This window comes from Lagenorhynchus albirostris, chromosome 16 (assembly GCF_949774975.1).
Source record: "Lagenorhynchus albirostris chromosome 16, mLagAlb1.1, whole genome shotgun sequence".
In the NCBI taxonomy this organism is placed as follows: domain Eukaryota; kingdom Metazoa; phylum Chordata; class Mammalia; order Artiodactyla; family Delphinidae; genus Lagenorhynchus; species Lagenorhynchus albirostris.
In genome coordinates this window covers 53,192,141-53,208,354 of record NC_083110.1, presented here as the reverse complement: position 1 = coordinate 53,208,354, position 16,214 = coordinate 53,192,141, and the positions used below count along the sequence as shown (strand labels likewise).

Genomic DNA, 16,214 nt, shown 5'->3' with positions numbered 1-16,214 from the left:
TCTCTACTGCCCCACCGCTTCTTCACCCAGCCACTCCCTGCTTTAGAAGCACCCCCCTGCCCCAGAAGCTTCTGGAAATCCGTGTGAAAGAGGCCCCAACTAATCCCTCCAGGGCCTCTGAAGACCAGCAATTCCCCTCTACAGCTTTGTGAACCAAAAAGGACCAAACCCCATGGGAAGTTCAGGTGACAGTTGTCTGAGGGAAAGAGCAGCTACTCCTTTCTCATCTGTCTCCTCCTCCCTCTCTCCCCTTCCTTCTTCTAAATGACACTGGGATGTGCTCTTAGACCCTACTAAAATTTTGGGCAAGGGGTAGGGCAGAGAAAAGCTGTCATTCTGTCAGGACACTCCATTCTGTCCTGAATGGGGGAGGCTGGGTTTCACAGGCTGGGGTCTGAAGACAGATACCAGGTTGATATAGCTGTGCTCCTGGCCAGAGCTTAAACTTTAGTATGGTCATCAAGATACCAGAGGCTGGGCTTCCCCGGTGGCGCAGTGGTTGAGAGTCCGCCTGCCGATGCAGGGGACACGGCTTCGTGCCCCGGTCCGGGAGGATCCCACATGCCGCGGAGCGGCTGGGCCCGTGAGCCATGGCTGCTGAGCCTGCGCGTCCGGAGCCTGTGCTCCGCAACGGGAGAGGCCACAACGGTGAGAGGCCCGCGTACCGCAAAAAAAAAAAAAAAAAAGAAGAGAATAATCATCAGTAAGGCTATGGGGTCCCTACAAGGTGCCAGACATTGTATTATGTGTTGCTCACAACCTAAAAAGTTAGATCCCATTGTGTCCTTTTTTATGGATGAGGAAACTGAGGCTCTAAGAATTTAAGTATCATGCCAAAGATCACTCAGGTCAAAAAAGCTGTGCTACCAAGCTGGGCTAGTCTTTTCTCTTCTATGGTCTATCCTGCCTGACTCCCTCCCATCTCTACTTATTGAAACCCTTCTTGTCCTTCAATGCCACCTCCAGGAAGCCCTCCTAAACTTCCAGGTTGAGAGTGGGATTTCCTTCACCAGGTTGCTCTCACTGTTCTCTCTGCCTCATGGCTCCTGTGGATGGGGCGGTGTCTGATTCATAGCACATTGTGGAACTGGCTTGATTCAAGGCAGGTGGTGAGCCCTGGCTAGAGGTGGATACCTTAGATGGCTCTGAGGGAATCCAGTGGTCCTGAGTTCAGCCGAAAGTGAAGGGGCCCTCTTTTGTGCCTGGAGGGGACCACTTCCTATTCCTGAGGAACAACCTGCTCAGTCTTCAAGGACATCTGGCATGATCCCTGATTTGGGGCTGGAGAGCTCTGACTGTCAGTGTGTCTGGGGCAGCCGCCAGGGAGTGGAGAGTGGTTTGCAGGACCACCTCCCTGGGAGCTCAGGTTCCCATTCATCATCTGTCTTCTCCTTCTCTTCCTCGGGGGTCTTGCTCCAGCCTCCTGTGCACTTCCCACCTCGGAATACAAACACGGGTCACTGAGCCTTCAGAACCATGCCTGAGATGTAGAGAGATCTCCCTGGGAACATGACCCTTTATCATCTAGCTCAGGGGTCCCCAACCCTTGGGGCCGTGGCCTGCTACCGGTCCGCAGCCTGTTTGGAACCGGGCCACACAGCCGGAGGTGAGCGGCGGGCCAGCGAGTAAAGCTTCATCTGCCCCCCATCGCTCGCGTTGCTACCTGAGCCATCTGCACCCCCCATTCCGTGGAAAAATTGTCTTCCATGAAACCGGTCCCTGGTGCCAAAAAGATTGGGGACCACTGATCTAACTTACTCTAGAGAATGAGGAGCTGGGATTTTCCCAGCCTTATATATTGGGACATTTACTGTCAATTATTAAGGTTAGAATCCCTAGCCCTGTATTATAAAGACCATCAGTAGAATCAGATGGGCCTGGGATTATATCTGGGTTTTGCTTCTTACTAGCTGTGTGACTGTGGGTGAGTTATTTAAAGTTTTCTAAGCCTCAGTTCTTTCTTTTGTAAGTAAAGCCAGTAATAGTCCCTACCTCACAGGACTGTGCTGAGAATTAAATGAGAAAATACACGTAAGGCAGCAAGCACAGTCCTTGGCACACAAGACCCAGTAAACATTATTGGGTCTCTCAGCAAAGCTCTAGCCTGTAATTTGGGACCCACTACTCAGTGAATGACTCTTAACTATCTTGGCCAAGCCACTCCACTCTCCCAGGGATAACAGGATGACTACACACAGCCTCACCTGAGTCTTTTCTTAACATATATCTTTGGTTAATTTTTTAGTTATTTGATGTCTCAAATTGTTATGGAGCAAGTTTTAAAAAAATAACATGCTTGGGTACAGTGGATGTCTTATTGTCACTGCCTGCCAATGAGTATTAATGGATCCTCAGCCTAAACTTGGTTTTGTTCAGTGCACTTTAAGGAGAACTTAACTTTTTACTTCACTTGTGGTGTTTCTGGTATAAAATGTCTTGTCTCTGTGGCTTATTGTTTCAACCCATTCTGCTCTTTCAGCCTTCAGAACAGTTTTAGAGCCAATAGTAATAATAGCTAACTCAATGAGTGCTGACTGTGAGCCAGGCATTTTTCTATGTCTTGAATGTATCATCTCTCTTAATCTTCATAACACCCCTAAGAGGTGAATACTCTCATCCTTATTTTATGGATGAGGAGACTGAAACATAGAGAGGTTAAGTGACTTAAGATCACACAGCTAGTACGTGACATAGTAAAGGTTTAACCTTGGACAGTCTGACTCCAGAGCTGGCACTCTAGGTCCATCTTGCAAACCACCTGACTTGCTAGAACTTTAAGTCTCTAGAGCTCAAACACGGGGTAGGCTGTTCCATTCGTGGTCCCTGACAGACCTCACCTGGCATAGTCATTCCTCGTGACTCTGGGCTTGGTTGTGTGACTTGCTTTGGCCAGTAAGACATTAGAAAGCATGATGGAAGCAGAAGCTGACAAACACTTGCACGGTGGGGCTCATCCTTTTGGAATGCTGCCCTCCACATGAGCCATCTCAGCCATCCCTCGGCCATTTCAAGTCAACCCAGCTCAGGTCCCGGAGCAGAGAAAAGTCAGCCCCGTTTGTTCCTTGCCCCAACTCCTGGCCTTCAGAATCAGAAGCAAGCATAAAATGGTGGTTATTTTAAGCCACTCTGTTTAGAAGGATAATTTGTTATACAGCAATAAATGATGGGAATGGCCAAGAAGCCAAGGCCAGGCTGGGTGTGAAAGATGTGGACCAAGTGTGCAAGAAGACCTAGAGTCCAGGGCCCAGGAGAGCACTGAGGTTTGAAGCCAGGTGAGCAGCAAGTCCTTTAAGAGCATCCCTAAGCAGAAGGTCTGGTGTAGCTCAACCAACAGTCAGGGATTAGGAAAGATGCAGACACAGGCATTCAGGATGGGTGGAGGGTCCAACACCAAGCAAGATGGACATCTGGCTGGAGGCTCTGGAAAGAGAGAGCTCAAATTTGCATGATTAAGAAGCTTCCCATGAGCTTCTGCCTGGGGTCGGAGCAAATTCCAAGGCTTCATCAGCCAGTGCTAGGACACAGGTGGGAGCCAGTTAACTGACTGGGGAAGAGCGCACTGGATCTCCCAAGAGCCCATCCAACACTGTCTTAAAGAAGTTTCCAACAAGCCCTTTCCCGTTCTCACCAATGAGCTTAGCTTTCCTTTCTTCCATCTTGCCAAGGTGTGGACTCATTATTTTTTCTTTCCATGGTGAGAGCAGAAAAGTAGAAAAAAAGATTGGACCACAACCTTTCCATCTGCATAAACACGAGTATGTTTCTTTCCCATCGGAAAAGGGTTTCCCGGCAACAGTGTGTGTGTGTGTGTGTATGTGTGTACAGACATACACTACAAAGTGCAGAGCACATGTTCTTAGGCAAAGTGTATGATGTAATATAGTTCTTCTTTATTTTTAATTCCTGATTATAAAAGTAATATGTTGAATAAAATTTAGAAATTACAAAAAGTATATAAAAAAGTAACATTCACCCAAAAATCACCCATCAGGGATCATCACAATGGACATTGTGCGTATTTCCTTCCAGTATATTTTCCATAATTTTTCGTATATGCTTTTTAAAAAGTAAAAGATGGAATCATACTGGGTACGACTTCCTAACCTGTTTTTTGACTTATAATATGAACATTTTTCCCGTTTAGCAAACTTTCTTCTAAAACAGTTTAAAATGTTACATTAAGTTCCTTTATATCATAATTCCTTTATTGGGGGTGTGTGGTTGTTACAGTCTGTCTTTAAAATGTTGAGAATGAACATCCTTTGTTTTCATTGTCCATCGATTCCTTAGTATTGATATTTAGAAGTCATATTTTTGGGTCGAAGTCATATCATTGGCTCAAAATCATATTATTGCTTGTTTTAAAAGACTTTGATACATCTTGCTAAATTATCTCATAACATGTTACCAATGTATATTCCTCCTTCAACAGCAGTGTATAAGAATTCCCATTTTATTACACACTTGCCAATATTGAATCATTTCATTAACAAAAACTGGCAGTGATCTTTTAACCCATTTTCTCTTTCCCTCTGTAACATTTGAAATTTGGCACAGATATAAACTTTACTTGGCACTGAATTGCTTAGGATTACACACTGATTACCGCAGTGGTTGCCTAGTTCATTCCTAAATCAACCTGTTAAAAGGGCTTTGCCTCGTTTTTTTTTTCCTAATGAATAATGAAAAGCTCTGCTGTGTGTGTCTCGCCAGTAGTTTTCTGACAGAGGTGTGCAGATGTGTCGTCCATCGGCCTTGCTTGGGATGCTTGTTCAGACCACACCTGTACAGGTGTGAGGTAGAGGGCAGGGGTTAGGAGCATGGATTCTGGAGTCAGAAGGGGCTGCCTTGAAAGGCAAATTCAGTCTCTTACCAGCTGGGTGACCTTGGGCAACTTATTCATGAACCTCAGTCTTCTCTTCTGTAGAAGAGGAATGATATTACTTATTCACAGGATTGCTGTGCGTATTACGTATGACCAAAGGGCATGGCAAGTTGACTGTGAGGGTAAGACTCAAAGGCAAACTGGCCCGGCATCCCTCAGGTATTAGCCTTAGCTCTAGCTCCATCGGACTCTTATTTTCCTCCCTCTGGACTTTTTTTTACTTGCTGGTGTTTTGTTTTGTTTTGTTTTCTGCTAGAACACTCTCCCCAGATGGGTGTCCCCCTCTCATCATTTAGATCTCAGCTCAAATGTCACCAACTCAGACTTTCCCTGGGCTCCCATCCCCCATTGCTCTTTCATAAACTCTGTTTTAGTTTCTTGAAAGTGCTTAATCCCTCCATAGAATGATCTCTTTTTGTTTGTTTGTTTGTTTTGTCCTGTTTTGTATTTGGCCGCACCGTGGGCTTGCGGGATCTTATTTCCCCAACCAGGGATCGAACCCGGGCCCATGGCAGTGAAAGCGTGGAGTCCTAACCACTGGACCACCAGGGAAGTCCCAGGATCTCATTGTTTATTGTTGATTTTCTTCCCTCCACTAGCACCATGAAGGCACCATGAAGATAGACCCTGCCTGTCTCTGCCTTCAGGAACCCAGCACAGTGCTGCCCAAAGCAGACACTCAATCAGTATTTATTGAATGAATGGACTGGCAATAAAGTGATTTTTAAGCTCTTGTGCTAGAGATTATTTTTTAATTTTTCTTAGAGTAAAGCAAAGCAGTTTTGTGCTAGATTTACCTCTGATGGGACGGAGCTGTAAATACAGGTATTAAAAAGTCAGTAACTGTGAGAGCTGAGGGTGTCCTGGCAGGGTTATTTGTGTTGTATCTTAAAGGCTTTGACACTAGACTGATCTGGAGAGAATCTCAACCTCTCCACCCAATGGCTGTGTGTCCACAGTGATATCTTAAGTGCGCTAAGCCTCAGTTACACTGCGTGTAAAATGGCACTGATACCCACCTCAGAGGATTAGTTTGAGGATTAAATACAGGATAACATATGTGAGTACCTGCAAATAATCAGCATTTAAAAATGGCAGTTATGGGGCTTCCCTGGTGGCGCAGTGGTTAAGAATCCACCTGCCAATGCAGGGAACACGGGTTCAAGCCCTGGTCCAGGAAGATTCCACATGCCATGGAGCAACTAAGCCCGTGCGCCACAACTACCGAGCCTGCGCTCTAGAGCCCGCGAGCCACAACTACTGAGCCTGTGTGCCACAACTACTGAAGCCCACGTGCCTAGAGCCCGTGCTCCGCAACAAGAGAAGCCACCGCAATGAGAGAGCGCCCGTGCACGGCAACAAAGACCCAATGCAGCTAAAAATAAATACATAAATAAATAAATTAAAAAAAAAAAGAAAACTGAGGGCCAAGTAACGTTAGGCTCTAAGAATGAGACAGAAGGAATAATTACTATAAGGTTTTGTTTATTAATTATATTCATGAATATTAATTCATAGTCACTATGAATTATCATATATTCAAATGAACAGTATTGATCCAAGGCTGTCTTTTCGGGCTTTGGAAAAGCCCATCCCTTTCTACCTAGATGTCTTTGGGTGTATATAGTTAATATTTCATTAATTATGTAGAGGGGCATTGTGTGTACATCAATGTCTCATATGATGCATATAATTAAGCCACTTTTTGTTGGGAGCGGAAGAAAATTGGGCTTTCCCAAAGAAAAGCAGCTTGCTCCCAAAGTTGCTAACAGATTGCTTCTTAATTGAACTTGGGAGGTGAATTATATGGTGAATTAGAAAAAAGAACAACTCTGAATTTAGTGAATTGTTCCATAAAGGAAACTGTGGGATTGAATTGCAAATGCTGGATAGAAACATTTCAGCCTGGCCCCATGCATCACGGGCTGCTGACCTCTGCATGAACAGGCCTGGAGTTCTCTTTTCAAGGCCTGGAGGGCATTCTTTCCCAGAGACCAGCTGTAAGCCTGGGTTTCTTATGCAAAGGAGACGTTTGAATAAGCCCCTGTGACTAATGAAATCTACGGGGTCTTTGCATAGCCTCTCACTGAAGAGGTAATTAACCAAAGATCAAATATGGGCATATATATGTATTTTTTCAAATATTTTTTGTCTTGCAGTTACACCCAAGGAAAAAGATATCCCTACACCCTGAATACTCCCTGCCCCCATTGCCCCCAATCTTTGTCTGCATCAGACTATATTTCTCTCTTCCTTGTTCTGTGTGCTTATGGCTGCAGTTATAGCCACAGTCACACCTGTCTTATTTGCTTGCTTTTACTGAAATGGAGCAACACATTCCATTGATTTAGATGTGAGAAATGACTTTTCTTAGTACTTGATGTCTGTCTTCAGCTCCACATCTTCCATTCCTGGTGAGCTGGGGAGGAAGGTTAGTTTTAAGAAAACATCATGAGTTGAGGCTACCTCTTACAGGGTTCTCTAAGTAGAGAATCTCAAGTTCGGCTGCACCTTAGAATCACCTGGGGAGCTTTTTAAAATCCCAAGGCCCAGGCCAATCAAATAAGAACCTCCGGGGGTGGGATGCAGGCCTCAGTACTTTTCTAAAAAGCTTCCCAAGATGATCCCGAAGTGTAGCGAAGGTTGAAAGCCATTGTTCCAAGAATATCTACTTCCCTCCCTCCATAAGCTGAAAAAGACAAACTTTTCCGTCAGTGATGATGAGTTAGAAATGAGTGGGTTTTCTCTGTAAGCACTGTCTACCTGACTCATCCATCTATCTATCCATCCATTCATCCATCAATCACATATTTTATTTATTGCCAGGCACAGTGCTGGGTGTTTACTGTTGGACAAGGCAAGGTCCCTTTCTTCAGGATGCTAAAAACTAAACTAGGGGATCAGCTGAGTAGACAGGAGATCCCAATTACTTGTGGCAAGGGATGTGAAAAGGCCCAGGGTGCTGGTAACACAGAGGAGGGGGCTTCTAACCCAAGAGGAGCAATGGGGCTTCCCAGAGGAAGTGGTGTTCAAGCTGAGCCTTGCAGGTCCAGTAGGATTTGGCCAGATGAAGAGGTGGGTGTGGCAGAGGAAGGCGCATCAACAAGAGGAGAATGGAAATCCAAGAGGACCGTGAGGAGCTTAGGTGGCTGAGCACAGAGTGGGAGTGGGGGAGTAGCAGGAAGCCCTGAGGTACCGGCTGGAGGAAGCCAGCAGGGCCATATCACAGGGGTGGGCCTCATGGGTCATGTTAGGGCTTAGAATTCATCCCGAGGGCAGTGGGAAACCTTGGCAGGGTTTTCATCAGGGGAGTGGCCAAATCACATTCACTCCAGGTAGATCCCAGGCTCAGCTGTACTAGAAGCATGCGATTTGCTGCCCTTTGGAGAAATGACGAGAGCTGCCAGTCTCTTGCTGGTAAGGGTGACAGAGAAGGGATGTGTGTTCTTAATTGCTGTGACCCCAGTCTCATCAGTGGCTTTCCCTTGGGAATAGACAGCCACCACCACCACCACCACCACCACCACCACCACCACCACCACCACCACCCCCAAGACATCCCACTTGTTCTCCTGTTCTTTCTGGGTCTGAGGCTGAGGGAAGGAGCACAGATCTGGGGAGGTCCGCCAGGACCCACCTTCAGCTTCTCCATTACTAACCATCTCTGTACCTTCAGGACAGGCAAGTCACTTCATCTCTTGGAACCTTGTTTCCACATCTGTGAGACGAGGATGTTTGTGGCTCTTTTGTCGCTGAGTCTTCATGAGGCTAGAATTACAAAACTCTGCGTTTAGCACTGTTCCCAGCACATGGTCAGCACCGTAATTGGCACACAGTAAACACTGATTCCTTCCCCACCTCCATCTGCTAGGGGGCCCCTGGTCTCCCCCCAGCTCCAGAGCTTTGCTCCCATTGTAACCCCAAGGGCCAGGGGGCCAAGGGAATCAGAAGTCCTCATCCCCCCACCTCCTCTGCCTGCTGCAAAGCTGAATATCAATCTCTCGCAGCCATCACTCCCTCAACCACAGCTTCCAGCTAACCTTGAACCAGGATGTGCTCAGGTATCCTTACAGGTCTTTTTTTTTTTTTTTTTTTTTTTTTGTAGGAGCCAAGCAGGTCTAAACTTTCCAACCCTCCATGATGGACTGGTGCTTTGCAGAACCTCCTTTCAAATCCCAGCTCCTGTGTTCCCCTCCTGTTCGCTACTAATAACCCGGATCATATTCAGAGCCAGTGCAGTTACAAAACCCTTTCACGTCCTCTGGCTCCCATCTAGATCTCTCAGACTAAAAGCCAAAATCCTGAAAATGGCCTGCAAGGTCCCCCAGGAGCTGACCCCCCCAGACCCTCCACTGCTCACTGACCTCATCACCTATTATTCTTTCCCTGGCTCATTCCATTCCGGTCATACCCACCTCCATACTGTCAAGCACATTCCCACCCCAGGGCCTTTGCACCTGCTGTCCCCTCAGTTGGAATGCTCTTCCCCAGATATCTGCAGACCCTCTCCCTCACTTTCTTCAGGCTTCTGCTTTTCTGCCTTGTATGAAATGGCAATCCTTCACCCCTAGCATTCACTGTTCCCCTCACCCTTATTTATTTTCTTCATAGCGCTTGTCAACAACCGACTTATATATTTAGTCACCTGTTTGTTTATCATTTTCTCCTCTACCCTCCACCAGAATATAATTTCCATGAGGTCAGGGTAGAGTTTGTTCAGTGTCATATCCTGAGCAGCAGAAACAGCATCTGGCATGCAGCAGGTGTCGGATGAACATTTGTTGAATGAGCAAATGCCTAAACAAACCATTACCTCATTCGGAACTTGGAACAGCCCATTTGACAGATGAAAAGTACTAACACCCAAGGTCTCATCCTCAGTTACACAGGGAGCGAAGACTAAGCTAGTCCGGGAGCCTTGGCCTCAGGCTCTCCTTCAGTCTGCACAGGGCACATTCCTCTGCTGGCCAGTGATTTTCATACCATCAGGATTTCCCCTGACCTTTAGCCCTAGAGGAAATGATATCGCAACTGGAAGAATACCCAGAGGGCTGGGAGCTGGCAGCGAACGCCCCGGCAGCTGCAGGGAGTGTGTTAGTGGATTCTGACTTGGCCAGAAAGGCAGCGGACGAGCAGGATGAAGGCATGTAAAAATATCTGCGCGCGCCTGGTCCACCGCCAGTGTCAGTCACCAGAGGGAGAGAGGTGGTCTGCATGTCAGGAGTTTGGATGCAGGACCACAGGGCTGTCTTCCGTGGTTGTCAGGGGCCAGGGCATTGGGTTCCATGTTTGGGACCCTTCCTTGAGCAGCTCTGGAAGCCTGTGACCTATGGAGCACAGGAAATATCATCGGGCTTCTGACCAGGAGACTGTCCTGAGCCCTCAGCTTCCTTTACGGGCTGGCAACCCTGGGCTGATCATTTTGAATCTCAGTTTTCTCCTCTGTAAAATGGGGTTACACTTCTGCTACAGAGTGTTTTCATCAAGGTCAAAGGGGAGATGGGGAAACTGCTTTGTAAGCTGCAGATTTCTAAACAAATGCAAGAAATATTTTGCACAAGTAGATTGTCCTGTAGGTGCTTTGGTGTGGTTTCACGTGTATGATCGTCTCTCCTGGACACAGGCTTTGTCCTCAAATCTGCTCCCTGGTGTCCCGACCCACCCAGCTGCTCAACTGCCAAATGTAGGCATCATTCGGGACCCCCTCAGTCCCTCATATCTAAGCCATCAGCCTCTCCTGTTGCTGTGCCTCCAACTATATTCTTAATATCCCTGAGGATCCAGCCTCCCTCTCTCCACCACGGTCAGCCCCTCCACATGGCAAGCTCATTCCCAATCCAGATTCTTTCCTGATCCTCCTTCAGCTGGGACCCGCTGGCCCGGATCTCTGTGTGGCTGGCTCCTTCTTGTCTTCCAAGTCTCAACCCAACTGTCACCTCCCTAAAGGGCCTTCTCTGACCGCTTTCTAAGCAGCTGCTCCAGGCCGCGTTACCACATACTGCGTTTGATCTTCAGAGCATTTTCTGAACCTGCAATCATCTTATTCCTTTATTTTCTTACCTACCATTTACTGTCCAACTGCCCATTTGGAACTTAGGCACTGTCTGTCCTGTTCACTGCTGAATCCCTGCTGCCCGGGACTGTACCTGGTTCACAGTAGGTCTAATAATAGATGGTGATAGACCATCTTCCTGGTGGGGACAGATGTGAATCTGGTTTCTAGATGATGATACTAGCAAATGAGTACGTGCATCACTGCCCTTGACTGAGGCAGTGTCGGCAGAGTCTGATTTATAAAGTAAGCAGAGCAATTTCTAAAAGGAGACTCACACCCCAAAGAGGAAACCAGGATGCCTGTATAAGCCAAGGCAGCAGCAACTGTCACATCACATATTTAGGAGTGGCACTGGTGACGTCTCCCTGCATCCCATGCGGGGGACCCCAGAACCTGAGAGTGTCCGGTTTGCGTTGGGCTTTCTCAGGGAGTTGGGGGTTAGGAAGCTGACTTTGGGATTCGCCTGTTAACTTTATATGTTTCACTCCAAGTGCCCTTGAACTGATCGAGGAGGCTACATTTATAATTTCTGAACTATGTTCATGGTTATAAGAAAGCAAGTTCTTTTTGGCCTGAGCATCGAGTAGGGGCCCAGTCATCCTTTGTTAACAGATCTTTACTGACCCACTGGTGATTCTGAGCATCCCCCAGGTGACCAGGTTTGTTCCCTCATCTCATGGTGCTGGTGCAAAGAAGGCTGGTGCGTCCTCACGTTTCTTTTCTTCTTTGTTCCTTTAGGTGGGCTTGGAGAGCAGCCATCTGAGAGCTGGTCGAATGCTACAGCCACGAATACCAGCAGTGAGGAAGCTAGAGAGGGTAATGTGAGGCCCCACCAGGCCTTGGGGTACTCTTTGTTTTTCAGTTGTTGTAAATTTCACATAACCTAGAATTTATCATTTTAACCATTTTAATGTGTACCATTTCGGGGCATTAAGTACATATACAATGTCGTGCCACCATCACCACTATCTAGTTCCAGTCGCACCCATTTCCCTCCCCCATCCCTGATCCTGGCTTTGGGAACCTCTTATTGTACCTTTTACTTCAATCTTAGTGAACTAGAAGCAGTGAAGTCTGTGAATGAGGGGGCAGTGAGGCCTTTTGTTGAGTGGGGTGGGCCGTCTGCCAGAGAAAGGTATAAGGGTGGTATTTGGTTGCTCGGGGACTGGATGGCCTCCAGTTAGACTCTGCAGTCTGGGCGTGACTTTTCTCTGTAGCCCTTGGCTGGCGAGCTGAAGGCCCGGAGGACGGAGAGGAGGGATGACGGGGCTTTGGGAACCAGGGGTCTGACAGAATGAGTGGGCCTGGGAAGCAAGAAAGGGAGCTAAAGCTGGGGTGGGGACTGGGAGGCAGGTGTAGACTAGAGACCCCGTGGACAGTTGCGGTGGGGCTGTCTGTGGCAGGGGCCTGCCTGGAGGTACCACCTCTGCCTGTCTGCACACCAGCGCCCAGACGCGCATGCGCTCTCAGAGATTCTAGTGGAGATTATGGGAGGCACCTCACTGGAAGCATCTTGGTTTTGGAGAAGGTTTTCCTGTTCAGAAGCTGTGCTGGAGGAGAAGGGCTGCTGGGCTTCTGTCCAGCCTGCATCCTGCAGGAATCAGGGCTTGTTGCCGACAAGGGCATTCCTTCTATTGATACATAAAATTAACGCAGAGCAAAATGAATCATTTTTAAAATGCCAGAATCCTGTGTTTCAGGGATGCTTCTGTAGAGGTGAAGTACAAACCATTATTCACTTCATTTTATGTTCTTTCTTTAATGTTATTTTATATTTTACACACACAATATATATATAACTTCACAGTAATGTACAAATGTGATGATATCATCATATACTTTTCTTAGTGTTGTGTTTTTTTCTTTTCCCTTTAATTTGGCTACCTCCTTCACTTCTTTTTTCCACATGTTACCCCTCTACTCTTCCCCAGGTAATGCATACTAATAACTTTGTTTTCACCCTTTCATATTTTTCTCCATGCACATATATTCACATATACACTGATGCAGAGATGTATACATATGCATACATAAACATACATATAAACACATAAACATATATACAGATATGTTTTGTCCTTTTTTTTAAAAAAGGATCATATTTGATATGTGTTTTTTATGCATTATGCTTTTCTCACTCATCAGTACCTCATGGAAAACCCCTCCAAGACACTTGTATAACTTCAATTTATTCTTTTGAATAGTTGCAAAATATTCCTGGTATGAATGGGCCATAATTTATTCAATCCTTCTTTTATCAGTTAATAGTAACTTCAAGTTTTTGCCATCATAAACAATGTTGCAGTAAAATACCTGAATATAGATCCTTACACACTTAGTATGTTTTAAATAGATGTTGCTAAAATGCATTTCAAAAGGTGTAAGTGTGCTCCTTTCACCATGTCCTCCCTGGCACTAGGTATTATCAGTGTTTTTAATAATGGAAACGATAGCTTATTATTAGTTAATTTGTATTTCTCTGACTCCTGGTGACTTTCAGCGTCTTTTCCTACCTTTGTCAGTGATTTGGGGGTGCACTTCTGTGACTCGCTCCTTCCTGTCCTTGGCCCATTTTCCTGTTGGCTTGCTGATCCCCTCTTAGCAGTCTGATCTCCTTTAGAGAGAGGCAGACTCTTCCACTCACAATCCCCACCACCACCATTTGACAAACGTGCATCTGATTTTAAGTCGCACCAAGTATTGCTGGGACCGTGCGCAGGGCCCCTTTAAAATCTGTATTTTTCTGCTTTGCTTTCTCAAAGGTATTTTGACTTAGGCGTTTTCAGGCTCCCAGTCACCTGGTAAAATCCGTGTCACTTCATTTTGGCCGCAGATGACCAGCACTTAGGGGTGAAAATGGACGCAGGGTGTGAGGATGAAACCAGAAGGATTTGCCATTACCCTTCAGTGATGTAGATGCCACACCTAATTTTTCCTTCATGATTGAAGTGATTTATTATGGCGTGAAAACCACCCCCAAACTTAGTGACTTCAAACTGTGATTTGTTATCTCTCATGATTCTGTGCATTGACTGGGCTTTCGGGGGTGGTTCTTTGGCTGACGTCAGCTGGGGTCACTCACTTGATTACATTCATCTAGCAGCTGGGCTGGGCCGAGAGGGCCAAAAAAAGCTTTAGTCACATGTCTGGTGCCTCACTGTGCCTCCACATGCTGTCTTTCCACATGGACCTTCACCATTTAGTTGTCTAAGGATTTTTTATAGCATGGTGGCTGGCTTGCCAGAGAGAGGAGACAGAAGCCACCAGTCCACTTAAGGCATGGACTCTGAATGCTACTTCTGCCACATTCTATTGGTCAAAACAAGCCAAAGGGCCAGCTCAGCTTCAAGGAAAAGAAAATAGATTCCACCCCTTAATGTGAGAAGTGGCATGAACTTACAGGGATGAGAGCTGTGGCCATATTTGGAGACCATCTACTGCCTTCCCTCCCTGCATCTTTCCTGCTCACCAGCAATAGCTATTGTCAGAATTTTTAATATTAATATTTACTGGTTTTTTGGGCATCATATTACCCAACCAAATAAACTTGAACAGTCAGACACACTTGGGTTTGCATCCCAGCAAGCCACTTAGTAGTTACAACCTTGGATAAGTTATCCAGCTCTTCATCTAAGGTTTGGAGAGAATTTGAAACAATATTTATGGAAAGCGCATCGCCATGTGTCTGGAACTTAAAAGGTACCCAATGAGTGTAGCTCTTCCCCTTCTCTCTCTCCACCTTCACCTCCAAGAATTAGATTATCCAGCACGAAAAGTGCATCGTCCACCTCTGGACTGGGATTTCACAGCTGTTTAACAGCTGCACAGAAACACCATTAAGGAAGACAGGAAGGAATAAGGCTCCCGCAGCCCATTACAATTCTGCCTCTGGTTGGGTTGTACACGGTACTCACACGGCGACGAGAGATCTTCTTGGGTGTCTTGAGGAGGATGATGACAGCACTGCCCCACCCATGCCGCACACCCCTGCAGCTGGCTACATCCATAGTCTGCAGCCCCTCAAATGATCCTGGTGTGTTTCAAGAGGATAATGTCAAGGTTAGGCCAGTCCCTTCACTCTGTATTACAGCAGCAGACGAGCAGGTCTTTAAGCATCCAGGGTGAGCCTGAGGAGGAAGGAGACCCCCAAGGTGAGGTGAAGGCCATCCCTTCTAGCTTGTTCCCCCAGCCTTCCCATCTGTCCCTCCCGGGCACTGTCAGGTGCCAGCCTGGGTGTCTCTTGTTTTTGTTTGAATTAAAGATAAGGCAAGTTATGTCAATCTCAGATTCCCCTTTAATCACAACCCACCCCGCTTCCGCCACCCCCAGAAAAAGGGACCGCCCAAGCAGGAGAAAGGATCTGAGGGAAGCCCCTGGTCGGCTGGCTGCAGGACCAGGTGTATTTCCTGGCATTATGTTGCTCCCCTCAGCCCTGATGGTGGGGATTTGTGCTTCCAGCTTTGGGGAGGTCTGGGGGGCTTGGGGAATTGCTCACTCGGCACCCCTTGGCAGACTGGTCTAAGGAGCCTTCCTACCCTGGAGATGAGAGCTCAGCATGTATTTCGAGGCCGATAATGGGATTAATGAAATGGAGTGTGTAACTGTTCCTCAAATGAAGCTGCGACTGTTTTGGTAGAGCCTGATTTCCAGAACCATATTCATAAAAGAGAATGGACCTTTCACTTTCTGTAGCAGTCCCTAAGGGCTCTGTGCTGCAGCAAATAATAATGGAATCAGGTTGCACCAGAGAGCAGGGATCCCTCAAACTTGGGCACAGAGCCTCACCTGACCCCTGAATGTCACTTATGTCAGCATATCTGGGTGTAACCATTGAACCTGACTCTAGGCATTCTTTCTAGCCTGTCCCCAAATGCAGATGTGATGGTGATAACTGCAGCTCTCGTCGAGCCCTCACACAGCAGACGTTTGATGTTCATTGCCTGGTTCCATGCCCATGACATCACCATGCAGCAGGAAGGAGATCTCAGGGGACAGTGGCTCATCTAGAGCCACACAGGTAGTGAATGGCAGCATTTACCTTGAGCCTAAGTCCCCCTGACCCTGAATCTCTTGCTCTTAATCTTTGGGCTACATCAGTGGTTCTCAAACTTCCTTATGCATCCGAATCACCTGGGGTGAAAAAGCACAGATGCCTTGACAGTCCTCTAGGCCAATTGAGTCCCAATCTCAGGGCAGGGGGGCGGACACCAGAATTTTTTAAAAGCTTCCTGATTGAATCCAATGTGCAGCCAGGTTTGGGAACCATCGTGCAGA

The 16,214-nt window shown here is 46.8% G+C and overlaps 1 protein-coding gene across 1 annotated transcript in view; it reads left to right on the top strand.

The window, feature by feature from the left end:
• TLL2 (tolloid like 2) overlaps positions 1 to 16,214 on the top strand; it is a 127,674-nt gene that overhangs the window by 49,296 nt on the left and 62,164 nt on the right. The window contains exon 3 of the mRNA XM_060125707.1: positions 11,679 to 11,756. Coding sequence (XP_059981690.1) covers positions 11,679 to 11,756 — 78 coding nt within the window. The remainder of the gene's footprint in view (positions 1 to 11,678; positions 11,757 to 16,214) is intronic.